General features: G+C 50.6%; 6 protein-coding genes across 6 annotated transcripts; 2 read left to right on the top strand and 4 right to left on the bottom strand.

Annotated features, from left to right (window-relative positions):
• Positions 1-239: 239 nt before the first annotated feature.
• CONPUDRAFT_102160 (FAD/NAD(P)-binding domain-containing protein) lies at positions 240-2302 on the bottom strand. The gene is made up of 10 exons (XM_007768976.1): positions 2209-2302; positions 2055-2140; positions 1883-1997; positions 1745-1827; positions 1448-1683; positions 1315-1387; positions 1210-1257; positions 1030-1151; positions 848-977; positions 240-787 (listed from the first exon to the last, which is right to left on the bottom strand). Exons 1-10 carry the CDS (start codon positions 2249-2251, stop codon positions 377-379), a joined length of 1347 nt encoding a protein of 448 aa, XP_007767166.1. The 5' UTR covers positions 2252-2302; the 3' UTR covers positions 240-376.
• A 1180-nt stretch (positions 2303-3482) lies between these two features.
• CONPUDRAFT_152420 (FAD/NAD(P)-binding domain-containing protein) lies at positions 3483-5345 on the bottom strand (the record flags this gene model as incomplete). The annotated part of the gene is made up of 9 exons (XM_007768975.1): positions 3483-3935; positions 3989-4118; positions 4169-4290; positions 4346-4466; positions 4529-4764; positions 4828-4910; positions 4966-5080; positions 5151-5236; positions 5303-5345. The coding sequence occupies 9 exons, from the start codon at positions 5343-5345 to the stop codon at positions 3483-3485; spliced, it is 1389 nt and encodes a 462-aa protein (XP_007767165.1).
• A 586-nt stretch (positions 5346-5931) lies between these two features.
• CONPUDRAFT_152419 (plasma-membrane proton-e) lies at positions 5932-10525 on the bottom strand (the record flags this gene model as incomplete). The annotated part of the gene is made up of 26 exons (XM_007768974.1): positions 5932-6255; positions 6317-6440; positions 6496-6607; positions 6659-6933; positions 6986-7115; positions 7168-7220; positions 7280-7376; positions 7431-7437; positions 7498-7764; positions 7832-8009; positions 8072-8214; positions 8270-8344; positions 8398-8504; positions 8564-8636; positions 8685-8723; positions 8778-8786; positions 8839-8899; positions 8959-9067; positions 9135-9432; positions 9481-9522; positions 9576-9690; positions 9741-9787; positions 9851-9971; positions 10030-10127; positions 10186-10352; positions 10405-10525. 26 exons carry the CDS (start codon positions 10523-10525, stop codon positions 5932-5934), a joined length of 3192 nt encoding a protein of 1063 aa, XP_007767164.1.
• An 81-nt stretch (positions 10526-10606) lies between these two features.
• Positions 10607-11854, bottom strand: CONPUDRAFT_81348 (uncharacterized protein). Its single transcript, XM_007768377.1, has 7 exons — positions 11766-11854; positions 11535-11646; positions 11387-11464; positions 11285-11321; positions 11155-11233; positions 10917-11093; positions 10607-10823 (listed from the first exon to the last, which is right to left on the bottom strand). Exons 1-7 carry the CDS (start codon positions 11845-11847, stop codon positions 10738-10740), a joined length of 651 nt encoding a protein of 216 aa, XP_007766567.1. The 5' UTR covers positions 11848-11854; the 3' UTR covers positions 10607-10737.
• A 347-nt stretch (positions 11855-12201) lies between these two features.
• CONPUDRAFT_121933 (P-loop containing nucleoside triphosphate hydrolase protein) lies at positions 12202-13422 on the top strand (the record flags this gene model as incomplete). Its single annotated transcript, XM_007768973.1, has 7 exons — positions 12202-12245; positions 12305-12356; positions 12417-12501; positions 12562-12726; positions 12778-13021; positions 13078-13131; positions 13200-13422. 7 exons carry the CDS (start codon positions 12205-12207, stop codon positions 13216-13218), a joined length of 660 nt encoding a protein of 219 aa, XP_007767163.1. The 3' UTR covers positions 13219-13422.
• A 2574-nt stretch (positions 13423-15996) lies between these two features.
• CONPUDRAFT_121930 (uncharacterized protein) lies at positions 15997-17456 on the top strand. The gene is made up of 3 exons (XM_007768972.1): positions 15997-16589; positions 16657-16713; positions 16790-17456. The coding sequence occupies exons 1-3, from the start codon at positions 16037-16039 to the stop codon at positions 17194-17196; spliced, it is 1017 nt and encodes a 338-aa protein (XP_007767162.1). The 5' UTR covers positions 15997-16036; the 3' UTR covers positions 17197-17456.

The following is a 17456-nucleotide window of genomic DNA, read 5'->3' as shown; positions in this document are numbered from 1 at the left end:
CTGGATCTTGGTTGATATCTCCTAAAATAACTTTGAATCGAGAGGCTCTGGCTTATTCGAGGCTGAGTTGAGGCTGAGTGCCATTAGTTCTGATCTATCAAAATGTATGTGATACCTAGTAGTTGACCGCTCACATGCATCAGCTTCAGAAATATAACGGCAAGAATTGCCCATTCTGAATAGCCCAGTTTCATCGTTTACGTTCGTCGACGTTTGCACTGAACGACTCCCTGCAAAGCGATAAGATTAAATGGTAGACATTGGTAGCACAGCAGGTGCACAGCTAGTACACGTCATCAGCCCCACTAACTATGTGGTTGGAAAACTGCTATCGGGAAAAATACCAATGTAGTAAAGCGTTCGTACTACTAGCCATTTATTCGTGCGCGCCATACGAAGAAAAACTGTCCATAAGATGTACCCCCTTGCTTCGTTCTCTCAAGAGCCCCCAGGTTGTCCACCAATCTTCCGCAGCATCGCGGGCATTGTACCCAAGCGCGGCAAAGAACCCATCGAACTGTGCCCTCATCATCGCTTCATCCCAGGCGTCATCCTTCATACGAAGCGCTTCGTCCCTAGCATCTTGAGCGGGGCCAGAGGGGAGCCAAAGCGCCCCAACCGTCTGCTGCCACGCTGTCTGTGTAATATATTGGCACTGGGGTTCACGGACCTCCTGGAAGCCTTCGAGAAGCCCCGGAAGCTGGTCGAGGTCGGCGATGCGAGATAGTAAGACTCCCAGTGTCTCCGCATCTTCCAGATTGATGGCGCAGGAAAGTAACCAACAGGGCTGTTGTGTCTAGTATGAGCGAGTGCCTGTCTACGAAACCCATTTGAAGAAGTCACGCACATGTGTTGGATGGGCTGCTTGACCGATTAAAAGCAATCTTCCTGAGTCATCTGTCCATTCTTCGGGTGCTTCTCGGATAAGGAGCTTCTGTTGGTACATTTCTGGACATATATCTATCAGACGCTGCAACCTGAACCATATAGTGAGCTTCGTAAACAATGTACGACAACTAGCTTTTTTACTTTGGATCAACAAATCTAGGAGGGCGTCCTGGCATGGGTTCGTCTTCCCAGCTGTCATCGTCGGGAGCGGGTAGCTCATCGTTGGGGACGAATATGTGCAATGATAGCTCAGTCTCGTTGCGCTAAATTTTCTCGTCTTAAATAAGCGGCAGCATTCGTAGGTTACAAAGCAAGACATACCACCAACATTCCTTCGCTGTGCTTCGAAGAGCCGATCCATACAGGTAACTACAGATATCATCATTCTTTACATGAGGAACATTCATCAAAGCCGAAAGTACGCACCTCTGCGCAATCTGCCCTCCTTAAGCTTGATAACTCAAGATCCTGGTGTATTAGCTCCACTGGTACTACTCCTCTATCGAACAATTCGCGAGAGTTAGTCTTTGTGGCTATAATGGCGACAGTAGAACCTTACGTGAACAGCGTATGCCCCTCGGGCTTCACAGGACCGTCACCAAATAAAATCCTGCGAACAACACTGTTGGGACCGTCGGCGCCAATGATCAAATCGGCTTGTAAGATGCTCCGATCGGAAAGGGTGACACAAGGGCGCTCTGAATCGGTTTGGACGTTCACCACTCGTTTACCAAAGTGTATATTAGCGCCGGCCTTGATTGCGGCGTTGTAAATCATATTGTACAAATCTTGATACTTTAAAGCTTTATGAGCAAATGCGGGCCGAAACGAATTAAGGTTGTTATCGTTTACTCACATGCATGAAGTGCCAATTGGCTCCTAGCTCTCGCATAACCTCTTCTCTCCAAATTTGGCGTCCAATGAACTCGCCCGAATCCACTATGATTCCCGTCAGCGTTAAAAGAGCAAAGCCACAAATGCTCTGCGAGCTTACTGGAGTAAAACGTTGCGTGGGACATCGAGCGCCCACAGGACTCAACGTCCTGCTTGAATCCCCAATCTGTTAGGATCCTGGTGGCGTTTGGCGGTATTTGGACTCCTGTGCTCCCCTTTGTAGATTGCCAGTTGTCAGCTCTAAAGATCAAGATCTGTATTGGGAGATGTACCCGTTTGCCCTGGTCACGATCGTCTACAACACGTACTCGGTGACCGATTTGGCTCAGCCTGAACGCCGATGCAATGCCTGCAAGCCCTGAGAACATTAATGGGTTGATGCCTTTCAGGCACTCATGGTTAACCGTCTCTGAAGAAGCTCCTCACCAGCACCAACGATCACAATGTCCAGCTTCAACGGCGCTCCCATGCAAGGTATCTTAGGGGACGCGGAAGGGGGAGTACGGAGGATGGTCCGGGGCGAAAGGGAAGGTGCTTCCCACTTTAGATGGCCTTGTTGTTATAACCATGGGCAAAATCAACCAATCAGACGCGCATTCTCCCAAGCTCTGTTCCTGAGACCTCGTGCATCGGCATCGGTTTCGTTGGGAAATGCTGCAAACGAATATTGGACAGCGCACATGACCGGGACCGGTGTAAGTCCTCAATAAGGGCATTCGAGTCCTAGAACGAACATGCACTAGACCCCGCGGAGAACAAAGAAATATGTTTAGTCCCAGGCTAGTCTTAGGATAGTCTTTAATATTTTAATAACGATACATACAGTACATCAAAGCATGCTAAGTGTCATTATTATCCGATCCCTTACCATTTCACTTGTTTGGGCTATTCAAGTAGAGTAAGCCAAGTGATTTTAAAGACTGTGTGACTATACCTTCACCACGTGTATGGTCCTGGTAAAGGTCAGGCCAAGGGGCCGGTCCGGCTTCCTGGCTACTTTTTTATACTTGGACCACGGCGGTCATCAGCTTTTCGAGCTCCCCGGATGACACTGCAAGCATTCAAGCATCTTGATGTAGGCGATGCGACCTTGAATCTCAATCTTCTAGGCCCGCACCTGTTGGTTTCTAAGATAACTCTGGTATCAGTGCTCCTGGCTTGTTTGGACCACCTGTAAAGAGCGAGTCCACCCTTCTATCCGATCCTCAGACCAAACTGACAAGAACGACGTCTATTATCTAGTACGCGTATGTCGAGTCAGGTAGAGGTGCGGGTAAGAAGAGTAAACCACGGTAATTAGAGCCTGTCACGTCGGTTATACCAGCGTTAGCCGAATTCCCACGTTACACCACCCTGACTCTGGCTTCCTCGAGTAATGCTTCGGTCTCTAAACTTTTGTTGTGAAATTCTCCATTTGCTAGCTGCTCTCACCCGAAAAGGTCTCACTGATCCCTAGAAGGCCACAACAAGGATATCACACGACTTATATACAGGCCCAGCAATGGCCTCAGGCTCACATGCAGGTACCATTGAGTTTATATGATTTTTAGGAAAGTCAATATGAACGACCTTGGAAATAGCAGTTGATTATTTGCTCCTTCGAGGTTACAAGCATGGAACTACTAATGATAATTTAGGACGGATGCTATCAATGGATAATTGATCGCTCCAAGGCATTGATATTTGTGTGTCAATCACGCTCACGCGCCATGCGAATGTACTGCTTCCTCCATCGTTATACCGAAAGGCGTAAAGTTATCCAGGATTTCGTCGAGGTATACGCTCTTGCTCCGCTCTCTCAGCAGCCCCCACGTCGTCCACCAATCATCTGCAGCATCGCGAGCATTATAACCGAGTGCTGCGTAGAACCCATCGAACTGTTTCCTCATCATCGCGTCATCCCAGTCCGAGTCGTCATCCGCCTTACGAAGTGCTTCGTCCCTCATATTCCGGGCAGGGCCAGGAGAAAGCCAAAGCGGGCCAACTATCTCTTGCCATGATATGTCTCTGATATACCGAGCCCGACGCCCCCCGACCTCCTGGAATCCTTCGAGGAGCCCTGGAAGCTGGTCAAGATCGGTGATGCGAGATAGCAGGGTTCCCAACGTCTCCGCATCCTCTAGATGGACGGAACAGGAAAGGACCCAACAAGGCTGTCAAATCATCGGGAATTAAAACGCATCTTCAGAGTGAAATTTTGACTTACATGTATCGGGTGAGCTGCTTGACCGATCAAAATTATTTTGCCAGAGTCATCTGTCCACTCCTCAGGCCCTTGTCGTATAATCAGCTTCTGACGGTGCATCTCTGGGCACATATCTACTAGACGATGTAGCCTAAAAAATACGGTGAGCTCTGTTCAATATTAGAGCAAATGGTTGCTAACTTAGGATCGATGGTATTGGGAGGACGACCCGGCACAGGTTTTCCTTCCCAGCAGCTATCATCCGCAGCAGATAACTCATCGTTGGGGTAGAATACGTGCAAAGCAAATTCAGTCTCGTTGCGCTGCGGGTTTATTTTGAAAATCAAAATCACCAGGAGGCTAAGACAGAAGACGTACAACCAAAGCTCCTTCGCTATGCCTTGAAGAGTCAATCCATATAGGCCACTCTGCACGATCCGACCTGCATAAGTTGGATAACTCGGTATCTTTCTTTATTAATTCCATGGGTATTACTCCTCTATTCAGATAAACGCCAGTGTCAGCCATTATAACTACGAGCATGACCTAGTGGAATCTCACGTGAACAGTGTATGGCCCTCAAAATTCACAGGCCCGTCACCAAACAAGGTCCTGCGGACAAAACTGTTGGGACCATCGGCGCCAATGATCAAGTCGGCTTCTAAAATGGTCCGATCCGCGAGAGTGACACGAGGACGCTCCAGGTCAGTCTCGACGTTTACCACCCGTTTACCGAAGCGTATGTTGACGCCGATATTGACAGCAGCTTTATAAAGCATAGTGTACAGATCCTGGTACTTTCAAAACATCGTGACCTATAAGCGAACTAGAAGTCATTCAAGCTAATACTGTTCACTCACATGCATGTAATGCTGATTAGCTCCCAGCTCACGCATAACCTCTTCTCTCCACGTTTGACGTCCGATGAGCTCGCCGGTGTCCACTGTGATTGGCAGAAATGTCACAAGCGCGAAGCCACAAACTCTCTTGAGACATACTGGAATAAAATGTTCCACGAGATAACGGGTTGCCACTGGACTCGACATCCTTTTTGAATCCCCAATCTGTTAGGATTTTGGTAGCATTTGGCGGGATATGAGCTCCTGTGCATCCCTTCAAGATATTGTGTGGATCACCAGTCGTCAAGTTTAGAGGTATAGCTAAATTGATTTGAGGAACCCACCCTTTCGCTTTGTTCGCGGTCATCCACAACACGTACTCGGTGGCCATCGTGGCCCATCCTAAATGCTGTTGCAATCCCCGCGAGCCCTGCGAGACGTCCAGTCGATCACTGTCAGCATGCCATGGTCAACCAAATTGAATAAATCTCTTTACCAGCGCCAACAATCACGACGTCCAGCTTCAAGGGTGCCGCCATCGGCGGGAGGACGACAAGATGCAGTGGGAATTGAAATACAAGGAGACACGAAGTTAAGAGAGAAGATGCTTCCTGCTTTGGTCGTGCCTCGTCGTTTTGTTTACGCCCAACAGGGATCAATTGGACCCTCAGTATCAATTCTCAAGCTGCTGAGAATAACAAACCCAGCACCATCAGCATCGGTTTCGTTAGGCTAGGCTATAACCAGATCTCAATCAGCGCCCATGTGCAGTTCACGCCCTCAGACCTCAATAAGTACACTTATTTCCAAAGTGAACACCCACCGGACCAAGCGGAGAGGTGTGGTGTTGGTGCTAGTCTTTGATAACAATACATACGTCAATAGTGTAAGTTTCTGACGAGTCATAATTAATGGGACAGCTATAAGTGCACAGGCGACACGTCGGTGTGTAAAACAATTGCCGGTGGCAACCAAATGTTCTATTTAACTAGATTGTTCTAAGATGCGTAGGGGTAATATCGATATGTAACTGGAGTCCACGTATAAGTACAGCTACGATAGTGACGAGAGAAAGCGATAAGAAGAGTCGTCAATTAATCGGCACTCGTTCACCATAGCCTGAGATCATGCGCTGCCAGTGGTTTCCTGATCGTCACCTTTCGCCTGCTCTCCGTTGTCATCATTTGATCCGGTGGTCATTTGCGTCTCCTTAGCATTCTCCTTACCCTCCTTACGCCCCGTGGACGACGACGGTGAAGGGTTCCGACCTCCCTTGCCCTGCTCCTTCTCTTTCGCTGGTTCCTGCTTGTCTTTCTCATCTGACTGCTTCTTTGATTCTTTGGCAGTGGCGAAACGGTAAGTTTCACCGTCACCCTCACGCTCATGCACGATGGTCATGCGCTGAAGCTCGACGAGGAAGTTTTCGAGCGCCTTATCCTTCCTGCTACGCTATAAACCATGCCTCAAACGTCAGGGTCCGTCAGGTGGGAGGCAAGGATAGGCAACACACCGAGCGACGACCGATGCTATCCAGCCATGTGAACTTGTTCATAAGCAAGTAAACCATGGTGATCACCACGATCACACCGAAAGAGAAGAGCCAAACGCGAACAACAGTAACGATGTCCGTCCAGCTGGGAAAGAAACCATCATGAGACGCTGAGGGATATGAGGAGCAAAACCATTCACCCATTGTGATAAGCGGGGCCCGAGATCCAACCGAACAGGGCAAAGATCGTAGCGAGGACGTCAACTCCGAGAACAGCCGCCAACAGTTGGAAAGACGGCCATTCCCATCCGCCTGTTCGAGACCGATAAGCTCAACGTTGTGCGAGAAGGACATGCAACCTACCCGAATCCGGACCTGAAGCAAGCCGAGTGATGAAGATAACCCAGGATTCCGTAAGTGCCACCTCCAAAAATAGGATCTCTTGCATAGTGCCGAAGTTCTGAACGATGCCACCATGAGTCCCATCAGTAAGGAACAATGTACCGCGGAGGATCCAGGTTCCCGCTGCGAGGAGTAGCCCCATGGTCGTGGATATAATCCAGACCTTGGGGAGCTGCCAATCTACTGGCTTTCGCGCGTGAGGTGCGTTATCGTAAGCGATAGCAATGGTAGCGACGCTGTTTCACGATCAGCAGACATCAACGAGAAGAAAGAAAGATGGTGCATTACTCAGCAAAAATCGCCAGGAAGACAATCAAATCCACGCGGATGGTTTCGTTCAAAATCAGCATGTCCAACATCAAGTAGACCTCAAGGTGTATGCAGAGAGCGATGCGGTAAACAATATAAGCCTTCATACCTATTTGAATGCTCTCAACGTCGGGGAAGAGGCAATGAGCATGACCACTTACGGTGGAAGATTTGTCGCGCGACTTTGATGCTGGTGATAATCGTACTCAGTCCCCTGGAAGAAAGCCATATTAGTTGACAAAAAGAAAGTGCATGAGTGAGACAATACTCAACTCGTCAAGGAAGACGACGTCCGCTGCAGTGCGAGCTGCGTCTGAAGCTCCTTGGACAGCTATGCCACAGTCGGCCTTCTTCAGGGAAGGAGCGTCATCTGTAGCGAACATGTTAACACTTTCCCCCCTTGGACAGGTTTCATATCACTCACTAACTCCCTGAAACGCCGTGCAAGGTCAGCGTTTGTGAGATCACGATACTAATAGCAGGTTACTAACATCTCCAGTCATAGCCGTCAGATGCCCGCGTTTCTGCAGCATGTCCACGACCTGATACTTGTGCTCCGGGAACACCTCTGCGAACCCATCAGCAGCCTCGACGAAATCATATACCTCCGTGCCGGACAAGCCACCGCCCATCAGACGTGAGGAGTCGAACACATTCGTGCCCAGCGCTAATTGCCTGCAAGTTTCTTTAGCGATTGCGACGGCGTCTCCGGTCAACATCTTGATGTGGATGCCTAATTCGCCAGCCTCTCGGATGGTCTAGCACAGTATGGCCAGAGTGAGTGAGCGATTCCAAATAAGAAAGTACGCAATGAGGGGTACGTACAGCAGCCGTGTCGGAACGCGGGGGATCAGACATGGCCATGAGCCCGAGGAGCTCCCAGTCTTTCCCCTCCTCCTTCGCAGCGACGCCAAGACTACGAAATCCGCGTGAAGCAAACTCGTTGCTCTTCGTACCGTACTCTACTACTGTTTCGGGGTCAAAGGAGCGAAGCCTTAAGATCCTATAGCGAAAACGGTTAAACGGTAAACTGGATGCAACCATACGATGCGTACATGCACTCACGCATTCGGGGCTCCCTTAGCACATGTATATTTCTTGCCGTCACGTTCTACCTCAGCTGTAATGCGCTTGGAAACGGGGTCAAAAGGTGTAAATTTGTGCGTTGTCCAGCCCTCGCGAAGCATGTCTTGTGCGCCTGGGAACTCCTAAGGGGCCAAGAAAGTGGTCAGCGTGCACTCGTTACATTCGAACGTAGCGTACCTTGAGACCGAGGATCGTCACCCTATCAATAGGATCGAGAGACTTGATATTGTGCGACGAGGCCAAAACAGCCACCTACGATGCAATGCGCCCAGGTGATACATGCACGAGGATGCAAGCGTACTTACTGCCATGAACCAATTAGGATCAACGTCGGGAGCGACGTAAGGCTCGTTCAGAGAAAGCTTATTTGCCGTCAATGTGCCAGTCTTATCCGAGCAAAGCATGTCAACCCCTATGGTCAACAAACAGTTACTCAGCACGGGTAGACAAGTGCCTCGAAACGTGACACACCGGCGAGAGATTCAATTGCCGTCAATTTCTGGACGATCGCCTTGTGTCGCGCGAGGTAAGCAGCTCCAACAGCCTATGGTAGCTCAGCAGATGATCTGACCCGTGAATCTAGCTCTCGTACCATCGTCGTAGTGGTCACACACGGTAAGCCGACGGGTACCTAGCACCAAAGAATCCTAAGCTTCGGGAACGGGAAACTTTGTTGCCAACTTACACCAATGATCTGCGATGCGTGAGTCAGTTTATTAGTCAAGTCAGGCAGTAGGAACACGGACCAAGAATATCAGAGCGTAGACCAACAAATTGTTCTGCGTCGGCGTAGCTATATCGAGTCCCCTGAAGTCGGGCATCAGAATTGTATGTATGACAAGACAACCATGCATCCCCATACACACCGGAAGAAACCGCCGATCCAGACGACAAAGATGAATGCAATGACCATGACGAGAAGAACAACACCGATTCCGCCGAGGACATGCTGGAAATGGCCTTGGTCTTGTGAGCCTGTCAACAAAACGAGCACAATCAGTAACGAGCATCAATACTTCGTGAGCGAAAAGGGATAATCCACCTGTGACAAGCGCAGCCGTCTTGCCCACGAATGATTCCTTCGCGGGTGCGGAGACTACGGCATAGACCTTGCCCCGCTTGATGCCACACGTATAGTACGCTACATCTCCAAGGTACTTATCAACCGCGAGCGACTCCCCGGTGATTGCGCTCTGGTCCACGGAACATACTGAAGGACCTTTGTTAACGTGCCCCTCGTCGTCGTCGTCGTCGGAACCGTTTGCTGCGGTTTTCTTCGAGTTCTTGCGAAGCTGCTGGCGTGCTTTTGAACCGTCTTTGTCGTCATAGTTTGCGAGGATCTAGATAAAGTGGTAAGCAGATTGACACGTTGGATCACAACACGTTACCTTGGCGTCGGCAGGTATCGTGCCGCCCTCCTCTAAAACAACCTGAAGCGTATTCGCATGTTAACGTCGGCTAGGTAGTCGCGTAGTTCACGTACTATGTCGCCAGGAACGAGTTCCCTAGCTTCAAGCTCGGACTCCTTACCATTACGTACGACTACCGCTTTCATGGCAATGCCCTTCTTGAGCTGAGTAACAATGTCACCAGCCTGCCTGATTAACAGTGAACGAGCGCTTTAACGAAGGAAGGGATGCTGGTTTACTTTTCCTGATACCAGCCAACAAACGCGTTCAAGAAGAGGATGCCGATCTATGCACCGCCGGATCGTCAGAATTCAAACGGACGCGCCGATGATCGTTAAAGTCCACGTACAATCACACCGAAGTCAATCCAGTCGCGGAGACCTGCAGCGAGGACGACAGCAATCTCCATGACATACAGGATGGGCCCCCGGAAATAGCTCAAGAACTTTAATATCTGGTTTTCGTGAGGGCTGGAGCAAGTGTTAGAGCCGACGTCCATTATCTTACGATACGCGGGCCGACACGAACCTCTGGAGTTCGTTGAAGCCAAACGCATCGCGCCTCTTTGACACTTCGGCGTCACCAAGTCCTTGAGACATATCCGTTTTCAACCATTCTGGAGGTATCTTGGGACCAAGGACGTGAGGGGAGCAGTGAATGCAGTGATGGTGGGCATATGCGCACCTTTTTCTCCTTTTGCCCGCCCTTCTTCACCTTCTTCCAGGGCATATACCACACGCGCACCCACTGGCCGTCGTCATCCTCTTCCTCTTCATCATGCCCACTCTCGAGCTTAGCTGACTCGTTTTCAACGAACTTGAGCAAATCCTCATACTCATCGCCTTGATACTCTGCTTATGACATCACTAATTTGCGCATCCTGTTCAAAATACGGAAAGTTACCTTGGCCATTCGGCTTGGCACCGTTCTGTTCTACCCCGCTGCTTCGCGAAGCCGTATCAGGAGCCCCTTTCTCCACATCGTCGTTTGCGTTTTGCTGCTTGCGGTGTCTCAGAAAGCGCATGTTGTGTAGGTTGGTGTAAGGCAAAGGACTTGAGGCGAACACACAAGATAAGGGGAGGTGTTCTTAGTTTTGGGGAGTGAGTGACGTTTCGTCATGTTTCTCCAAACGACGTCACAGTAGTATCATACCTGCTTGCCGCTTGGCCGAAATAACCCCGAGAACTGCGGCAAGCACAGATAGCTATGATTAACTCGTGCTAAGAATAGACACACTTAGTAAGACATTATAGAGGCGTTGATGCTATTCGACTCCGCCGCAGCCATGAACTCTTTGGCAGATGAAGTCATGAGCAGGCCAACTGTAAAAACGAAAAAAACCCGATGTTAGCATGTTGCCGTTACGTATGCCATAGCCCGTTATGACATGCGGACAAGTGGCAAAAGTAACTCACCGATCAAACCGAACAAACCCAAAATGCTTCCAAAGACCTCCACAATCAGAATCTTGACAAACAGGTTGGGGTCAGCAGCATCAGCCAACGCGGCGGTCGAGCCTGTAATGCCGACACAGACACCGCAAAGCAAGTTGCATGCGCCGACTGTCAAACCACCCCAGAAGAGGGCGTAACCTGTCGCAGATAGTGTGTTAAAGATGCAGAGAAGGATGGAAGAGAGCGATGTTCTACACACCAGTGTAGTAGTTCTCGCGGGTATAAAGAAGATGCTCGGGAACATTGGTCAGCCTTGACGAGTACACAATGCCAATGATCTACGCGACATGCGTCAAGCGCGCATAGTGCCGAAACGAGAAGACACTTACGACACCGTAGATGGCGACAACTTCACAAAAGATGATACTGCGCATCCGGACCATATGTTAGAAATGCGGGCCGCGGATGAGAAGCGAGGAACTGGAGCTAACCTGATGAGGTTCTTCGTGGAAATACGGGGTGCTCGAACACCACCACCGATGATTGAAGCACCCGTGAGGAAGATACCCCTGCATCGTGAATGTCAGCCTATACACTGGGCAGAGTGGGGAGCTGCTGGTATTGGATGACGAAACGTACCATCCCGCACCCAGAACACTCAGGCCGATACACAAGCCGATGCCGACCGAGCCCCATACGAACGGGCTTGTTTGCTCCAAGAAAGCACCGACATTGAAGGCTTCTCCAGAGTCTGCAACAACGTTTGGTTACATGTCACATGTTTCGCGAGCAGGACGCGGTTGATGACAAGTGATGAGGAAGGAGTAATTAGCTTGCGAACTGGGTGAGCCTGCGTACACCTAGGCGTACCTGTGAAGAGCAAGTACAGAGCGACAACTACCGCAGCAAAGGTGGGTAGGCCGAAGGAGTAATAGGTTGAAAAGAGGCCCATGGCTTCGGCGACGATGTTGCAGCGGCTCAGTCGCAGCGTTGCACAGACACAGCCCACGGTGTTTGTCTTAGTTTGTGCCACCGCCGCTTAGAAAACTCAATACACGTGACCAAGACACGATCCCCTGCGAGCAAAATTCCTGTGTAATAAAAGGGACTTGACTTTGATTTAAAGGTCTGAAGTGGCGCTGGAGTTATCAACGGGTGGGTTTACTCCCAGCTCACGAAATTGGTTAGAAATGGATCCATGGCCACCCGGCATTAATTGGGCATTAATATGTTTTACGCGGATTTCCTTTTGTAGTAAGCGATGGTTCAGTTTCCGCCAGTCCTCCGCGCGTGCTCAGGAGGGTCTGTGATGTACCATCTCCTGAAGGGCTTTCATGAGTACCTCACTCGGTGTGTCGTCAAGATGTAACTCTGCTATAGCACCTCAAACGAAACTAACGTCAATCCAGAAAGGAAGAATTCTCGGTTATAATCATCGGCCTGGATGGTGCGGGCAAGACGGTGAGCAATCGGAAGTCGGCTTGGGCAGCAGAGCGGTGCGGGCTTAACACGACAACCCAGACCTTGCTTGAGAAGATCAAGACATTCTACAATGAAACGCCCGGCCTAGAACCATCCAAGATAGGCCCCACCATTGGCCAGAACAGTACGCATTCATACTCACGCATCCAAGTGTACAACTACTAAACATCTGGCTTCCGAACAGTGGGCAAGATCTCCTTGCCATCAACGATCCTGAACTTCTTTGACCTCGGCGGGCAACAGGGCATTCGCTCTATCTGGCACAGATACTACAATGATTGCCATGCTGTCGTCTATGTGCTTGACGCCCGTGATAGGGAGCGGATGGGCGAGGGTTGGGAGGTCTTCAGTGCGTTCCTCTTATCCTGTCACTCCATATGGGTAGCTGAGGGTATGAAAGACTCCGTCCTTGCCCATCCACAGATACTTAACGTCCCTCTCCTGCTGCTCGCCAATAAGCAGGATGCCTCTGACGCGCTCACCGTCGCAGAAATCCGCAATGAGTACGCCGACTGGGAGGCCAGGAGACGCGAGAGCCGCCCACGGCACAGAAAGAGTGAGGACGGGGATGAGGGTATCTGGGAGGACAGACATAAAGAGCGCATCGCGAGCCTAGATGTGATGGGCCTCTCGGCGCTCGAAGGGTAAGCAGCTTACCCGTAATCTCCAGTTCGTCGCAGACTCACTATCTTGGCCACAGGAATGGTGTCCGAGAGGCGGTAGATTGGCTGTTCCTCCGTGTTCAGAATAGCAGGTGAGCAGTAGCACGTTTTCCTCGCCTTCCATAAAGAATTTTTTCTCTAAGAAAAGGAAAATTTATAGGAGAAGGGGGGAGACATAGATTGGCTTCAATGCTGACAGATGGTCTCGGCTGATGCTGCCCGCGTTGCCGAATGCTAGCCTCGTTCCTTTACCAACAGCCCAAAATTAATGCGATTTTGTTGGAACAGCGCATCCCATGGTAATCATATTACCAACGGCTTCCGGAAACGGCCCATGCCCTCATCTCAGCGGCAAACTGTCATCAACAGCATCATCGAGTAGCATTTTCCGGACGCCCGTAATTTTGGGGTACCTTCGATCAACCTTCTCTGAAACCCAACATGAAGCTTATCAGTCCAAAGCACAAAATACAAATTATCGCCAGGGTTAGCGTCTGACTGCGCAATATGCGGAAAGATGGTTGCATCCTCATGCGCGCAGTGCGGTGGTTTGGACATACTTGCACCGAGAGACGTGATCTGTCTCGTTTTGTCGTAGGCGGTCGCAGGTGGCCTCGGAATCATAATCTGCCTCTCGCGCACACACCTTTCGGAAGCAAATACCACATCAAGATCCCGGTGCTCATTAGCCCATCCACGTTGGACAAGTTGACAATAGACAGGTTCTCGTATCCCTTCCGCGGTATTGCATCGCAAAGATCGAGCTGCATTGTGCAGCTCGCCGAGTCAAGTCTCTCCGCAACTTTGGCATATCCGCGGTGTGAGTATGAACGTGATAAACAGAATCGTTGTCGCGCTTCGCGGCCTGAAACCCATGACCTTAAGTTGCACCTCCGACTCGCCTACGTCCTTGCCTTTGAAGAAGAACGTTGGGTTCACCAAACCCGTTCGGATTATTCCTGAAATCCAGTGTGCAGATGCTCCCCCTCGCCCCCCATAAAGGCTAATGACCCAACTGAAGCCAAGTCTACGAACCAATAGGCGGTAGCATCTCGGACAGCGTCCAAATGCAGCGTGATGTCCGGTATTCGACCGGCAGAGCGCCTGCCGCCTGCAAACATGCTGGATTCCCGTGTGATCGTCGTTCAGGGATCATTACGGCGGCCTTCCTCTTCATTTAGTTCAGCTAGGAGAAGCTCACGTTCTGCAGTCGAAGTTTGGACACCTTCTGGTGACCGCTCTTGGCTTACTGCATTCAAAGCCCGAGCTTCATGAGATATCTAAGAACGTACATCGGACCGCACCCGAGCTGACTTATCTACACAGTTTGTTTTACTCGGTGCTTGCCCAGGATAGCGCCTATGTTCGACTGAAGAACAATGGAAAACGTGTGGGAATGTTCTCGAACAGGGAAACAGGGCGCTACTGGTCGGTTCTGTCGGGATCTGCAACTCGTCTTTATTGTTCACTACCCCGACGGGCATGTACAACAGCAATAGTCTCTTTACTTAGAACCCGTTGATCTCTTCTCGCGATGTCATGGGTCTATTCAGCACCTGTCAAGCAGTGATATCTCCGTCTGCATGTTATTCAGATCCCATTTCAGAACAATGAATGTCCAAACGTTCGTGCCGAATGTCCATTCTTAATATCTAAGTTCTGCACGGTTCGTCCTTTGTCACCTACAAACACACACCGTATGTATGTCCGCCGAAATCCAATCCCTGACAAGCCGAGCGAATTGGTCACCTTATGACAAGGTTAGCTCTTGATTACACCGAAAGTTGTCACCAGCGGTCGCTCTTCGAGCCGCAGCAGTCCGAATTTGCGAAGACGATTACCTTCCCCTCGGACGTATGAGGTTCTGAGGTTCGTATTCACAGCCATCTACTCGTAGGCGCAATACGCCGCCGGTGGCGCCACTGAGAGCGCACCTTGCACAGCATGTCGCCTGGATATATTTACAACACGCTGCGTCATAGGTGATGTCTGACCCAGACATTGGCTCTAGAACTTGAAAACGAAGCGAATTCACACGGGAAACTCATGTTTTCTTCGCGGGAGTCGGCCTGGAGTGAATCAAGGTTCAGAAGCTTTATGGTGGTGCAATGGTATGGATCTAGTACTACCGCCCCCGACCAGATTGTGAGAAATAAGGAACAATCTCGGAGCCAATGGGTTCATGGTCGTAGTCCACCCTGCTGGCCCGCCAAAGAACCAGGAAGGAAGAGCTTCGATATTTCTCGAATATTTGAATGTCCGGTGCCATGCGTCTTTTCGGACATTTAGTGTCCACGGTGGCTTCTGGCCCCTGTCACAGATTCATCCAAGGCAGAGGTGACACTGGGCAGGATGTTGCGTACATGTGTGCAATTTGGACATCACGACAAGAAATCCTTGGTATTCTCGGAACTGGGAAACGGTGCTCGCTGTTACACAGGGGGTTCCAGGGGGTAACATGCCGTATACAATGTACCCTTGGAGGCCCGGCTAACAAGCCCTGCACTTTTAATGCATTATGGCTGCTCAACGGTGTGCTTAATAAGGTGAGATTGATGGAAGGCAGCATTGGCATTGGGAAACCGCGCAGCGAGCGCATGTCTAGGTATGATCGGCCTTTTGGCTTGATAGCATTCCCAGTGGCCTTGCACATTTTTGAATTGATTAAACGCAGGTTTCCGCCACGAACGCATCAGTGTTTGAATTTCGGGTTGTCAAGGACAGAATAACGTTTATGATATAGAGAGTTACATTGACGGAAGATGCGGAAGATGCACATGATGCACATGTGCGAATGGCGGCCAAGTCACTAGAAGCCACCGGAACAAACGAGAACACATAGTGACATACAGCGCCCAGGGACTTTGCCACGGCTCCGGGAACTTCCGGCCCGTAGCTGACTAAGTAATTTTGCCCTCAGTCAGCCGGTTCCCGCGTCTCCGACGTGCACTTCCTGGAACAAACATACCTACCCCGCATAGTCTCTCAGCATCTTCAATGGCGTCTACGGAACCCATCAATGTACCATTCTTCAAAAAGAAGGGAAAAGCACGCCCAGCGACCACCAGAAAACGCTCGACATCGCCCCCGGCGTCTACGCAGCCCGTCGCCTCCTCGTCCAAGTCACAAGTCGTGCACCCTTCCCGAAAAGCTACCGGTAATCTACTAAGCGCTGGTACAAAGCGAACAGCGTCGAAGCGCGACGAGGACGACGAACTTGACGGAGATGCTCCCGTGAGGGAAGGCCCAGACGTCAAGTGGACTGCGGAGGGCTCTCACATGAACGCGGCGCTCGAGATTATCGCGGGCGACGAGGCAGCGGAGATCCTCGCGAAGCGACAGCGAAAGGAGAAGCTGGACAGAGGCGATATATCGGACGAGGATGGGCCGGACGATGGGAAGTATCATGGGCAGAGCAAGTATAGGACCCACGTCAAGAAGAGTAAGGAAATCCCGAAGGCGATGCGCGTCGGCCCACAAAGAAACACGAGCACGATCAGGACGGTCACCATCGTCGATTATCAGCCTGACGTATGTAAGGACTACAAAGGTGCGCATCGCTGTTTTGCATTCGCCGGCGTATGGCTGACTCTCTGTTTACGGACCCCTGTTCGTAGAAACGGGTTACTGCGGCTTCGGTGACACCTGTAAATTCTTGCACGATCGCGGAACATGTACGTCACAACCTTCTACTCTCGGTCTTATCTTCCCCGGAGTACGATACGCTAACGTTTATGGGGCACCACGTAGACCTCGCCGGTTGGCAGCTTGATAAGCTCGCGGAGAATCCGAGAAAGCAGGTGGAAGATGCGTCAGATGACGACTCGGACTCGGACGAGGAGGACGTTCCATTCGCATGTCTCGTCTGTCGCAAACCTTACACGGAACCGGTCGTGACGCGCTGCGGACACTACTATTGCTCCGCGTGCGCGATCAAACGTTACGCAAAGACCCCAAAATGCCTTGCTTGCGGCGCACCCACAGGCGGCATCTTCAATCGCGCAGACAAGGTAATAGCGAAGATCAACAAGAAACGAGCGGATAAGGCCGCGGGTGACGGTCATGAAAGCGGCCAGGAGGGCGGCGGGGTGCAAATCGAGGGGCTCGAAGACGACGGGAGTGCCCAAGATAGTGACAGCGACAGCGGGGGCGAATAATCACCCAAACAACGTTCTGTCAACGGGATTCACCCTGGGGTCGATAACGAGGACGGGTTCTTCTTACGCATTATTTGACGGCGACAGCGATGGGGCTCATGCGGGTCTCTTCGGATTGCCGTGAACAGGAAAAAGGACGACACGACCGTTGACATCGCGAGGGCCGAAAACGGACATTTGAACGACTTACCTCACATAGAGTTTTTAGTTTTGTACCCTGTGATCAGCGTCTAGCTATAGAAGCCCGAATGTAATATATG

This window comes from Coniophora puteana (genome assembly GCF_000271625.1).
Source record: "Coniophora puteana RWD-64-598 SS2 unplaced genomic scaffold CONPUscaffold_4, whole genome shotgun sequence".
Lineage (NCBI taxonomy): Eukaryota > Fungi > Basidiomycota > Agaricomycetes > Boletales > Coniophoraceae > Coniophora > Coniophora puteana.
Note: the sequence above shows the minus strand (reverse complement) of the source record. Positions and strands in the feature narration are given on the sequence as shown.